General features: G+C 34.4%; 1 protein-coding gene across 1 annotated transcript; it reads left to right on the top strand.

Moving 5' to 3' along the window:
* The first annotated feature begins 1,252 nt into the window (after positions 1–1,252).
* On the top strand, positions 1,253–2,549 carry LOC133297896 (uncharacterized). The gene is made up of 4 exons (XM_061497124.1): positions 1,253–1,784; positions 1,885–2,089; positions 2,181–2,272; positions 2,392–2,549. The coding sequence occupies exons 1-4, from the start codon at positions 1,253–1,255 to the stop codon at positions 2,547–2,549; spliced, it is 987 nt and encodes a 328-aa protein (XP_061353108.1).
* The last annotated feature ends 296 nt before the right edge of the window (positions 2,550–2,845 follow it).

The raw sequence follows: 2,845 nt of genomic DNA, 5'->3' as shown, positions 1-2,845 counted from the left end.
ACCCGGAAACCGGTGACCCGGTCCCTAAACCGGTCCGGGTTGGACGTTGGATCGGACTTGTCATGGAACCGGTACGAACCGGTGTGAACCGGCCGGGTTTTAGGAGAACCGGTGACCCGGACGGGTCATGCGTATTCATTAAAAAAAAAAAAAACTAATACGACGTCGTCACATGACCCACTTGACTCGCTTTATTCCTAATCAGCTAGTCTCAAACCCTCAAACCCTCAAGTCTCAAGTCTCATCTCATCTCAGCTAGTTTCAAGCACTGTTCGTCAGCGAGGCATTGAGCAAGTTCGTCAACTCAAGTTTCAAGCATTGTTCTTCACTCTGAGTTTTTTCTTTTTGTTTAGATCTTCTGGTAAGGTTCCCCTAACTTTGCGTTTTTTCTTTTCTTTTATGCATGTTTTTTTGTGTGTGTCTGTGCTGTAACCATGGTTGTAATTGTGTCGGTGTTGTAAGGAAGTTCGTCAACCTGTTTGTTTTTTCGTTTAGATCTTCACTTTCACTTTAGATCGTCAACCTGTGTCGGCCATTTGGGTAATAAAAATTGGACAAAAAATAACGAAAGGATAGGATATGTAAATAGAAAAATATTTTTATGGACCGTTAGGAAAATCTGAGTCTAATCTCTAATGTACTTCAATGATTTTAAGACCACTCTGTTCTGCCAACAGAGTTTCATTGTCAAATTAGCTAGATTCATAAAAGGGAAGAGTTTTTATAGATTAATTTTAAGACCAATAGGATATTTTTATAGATTAATTTTTTTCCCTCACATCTATAAAAGGGAAGAGTTTCATTGTCAAATTAGCTAGATTTATAGAGCAAATAACATTTACTTCTAACACAAGTAGGATAGTAGTAGAACTCAAACAATGATAGAATGTGAGACAGATTCTCTTGTCACTTAACAATGACTGAAGAGTAACAACAATGGTACCTTCCATATTGCATCACTGCAACTTCTCCAATTCAGTATAGTTTCTTATGTTTCTATTCTATAATATAAGAAACTTTAACTAAACTGACATGAAAAGGCACAAGATAACCTTTAAGGAAAATATTGCAAGAGTTTAAGATAATTTATTTTAAAATCAGATAGGTTTTAAATATAAACCATTGTCATCCATTGCATTTGATGAGAAAATATACAGGTGGAAGGGAAATTCTTCGTCCAGCTCCTACTCGTTTTGCCACTAATTTTATTGCATTACAAAGCATATTGGCTCAAAAAGATGCATTAAGGGCTATGGTAACTTCTAGAGATTGGACAAGCTCAACTTATTCTAAGGAGGCCAAGGCAAAAAAATTTGTGGAACAAGTTTTAGATTCTAATTTTTGGAAACAATGTGCTGAGATTGTGAAGCTTACTGAGCCACTTATTCGTGTGTTACGTATTGTTGACAGTGAAAACAAACCTGCCATGGGTTTTCTTTATCAAGCTATATTTAAAGCTAGAGAGGAGATGATAAAGAGATTTCAAAGAAACAAGAAGAAGGTGGAGCCTTACTTGCAAATCTTAGATCGTCGTTGGGATTCACAGCTTCGCAAAAATCTTCATGCTGCTGGTTATTGGTTGAACCCAGGTTGTCGTTACAATGATGAAGAATTTGAAAAACATAAGTTCACAACATCAGGCCTTTTGGATGTCATTGAGAAATATGCTTATGGGGATCCTGATTTAAATTCTAAGTTGACAAGTGAGATGAGAATATTCAAAAATGCTGAGTTAGATTTTGGAAGGCCATCTGCTAAACGCGAACGAAATACCGTGATGCCAAGTAAAATTTATCATTGATATCTTTTTTTTTATGATCATTAATTCTTATTATTGCTGAATAATATTAATACTAATTTATTTTATCACATGCAATGTTCTAGATCAATGGTGGGGATCTTATGGATGTGGTGCACCAAATTTGCAAAAATTGGCTATTCGTGTTTTAAGTCAAACATGTAGTGCTTCAGGTTGTGAACGCAATTGGAGTGCATTTGAACATATTCATTCGAATAAGAGAAATAGATTAGAGCACCAAAAGCTTAATGATCTTGTCTATGTCCGTTACAACTTGAGGCTGGCACAAAGGTATTATTGAGTATTTACTTTTTTTTATATAATTATTTCTCCAAGTATTTCTAATGTTGAAAATTGAACAATTTTTTTTTGGTATGCATAGGAATCGATTGAAGAATCAAAACTATGATCCAATAAATTTTGAAACATTTGAGCTGAAGAAATGGAAACCTTACGGAATGAGCTTGCAAATATGTCCATTCAACCAACTCTAGATGATAATGGTGTGTTTACTTATTGTTCTATGATTATTTGATTGTTTGATTACTTCATGTTAATAACTAACTTACATGAAAAAATAATATTTGTTTTAGATCAATTAAATTTGGATGATGATGATGAAGATGAGGCACAAGACAACATCAAGGAAAATGCAAATCAAACTGAAGGCAATGTTGGTCAAGCTTTGGATTTATTTGATGAAGGAGGAGAGGATGAATTAATTGACACAACTTTGCCTCCGTGGGCATAATTATATGTTTTTGTGCTAGTAATTTGATTTGTTTGTTTTCTCTTGATATCGACAAGAGTTATTGTTCTAAACTTGTGCTAGATATTAAGTGTTTAAGAACTAGACAAGTATTATATATTTGTTTTATCTTTTGTTGGACAATAGTATATGATTAATTGCATTTTAAATTAGAATATTTGGAATTGGTATTTTTTTTACAGGTATTTGAGTATAAATTACAGGTTTGAATATACTTACCGGGTCATGCGGTTGAACCAGTGACCCACTGGTTGACCCAGTGACCCAGTACCTCGACC

Source organism: Gastrolobium bilobum, unplaced genomic scaffold, assembly GCF_033153095.1.
Source record: "Gastrolobium bilobum isolate Gb01-03AN ecotype WA unplaced genomic scaffold, APGP_CSIRO_Gbil_v1 utg3829, whole genome shotgun sequence".
Taxonomy (NCBI): Eukaryota; Viridiplantae; Streptophyta; class Magnoliopsida; order Fabales; family Fabaceae; genus Gastrolobium; species Gastrolobium bilobum.
Note: the sequence above shows the minus strand (reverse complement) of the source record. Positions and strands in the feature narration are given on the sequence as shown.

Bases quoted from the DNA above. Each gene is read 5' to 3' on its own strand.
- LOC133297896 (XM_061497124.1), top strand. From the start codon at position 1,253: ATGGTAACTTCTAGAGATTGGACAAGCTCAACTTATTCTAAGGAGGCC. The intron at 1,785-1,884 runs GTAAAATTTATC...GCAATGTTCTAG, and splicing joins ACGAAATACCGTGATGCCAA to ATCAATGGTGGGGATCTTAT. The intron at 2,273-2,391 runs GTCCATTCAACC...TATTTGTTTTAG, and splicing joins CGGAATGAGCTTGCAAATAT to ATCAATTAAATTTGGATGAT.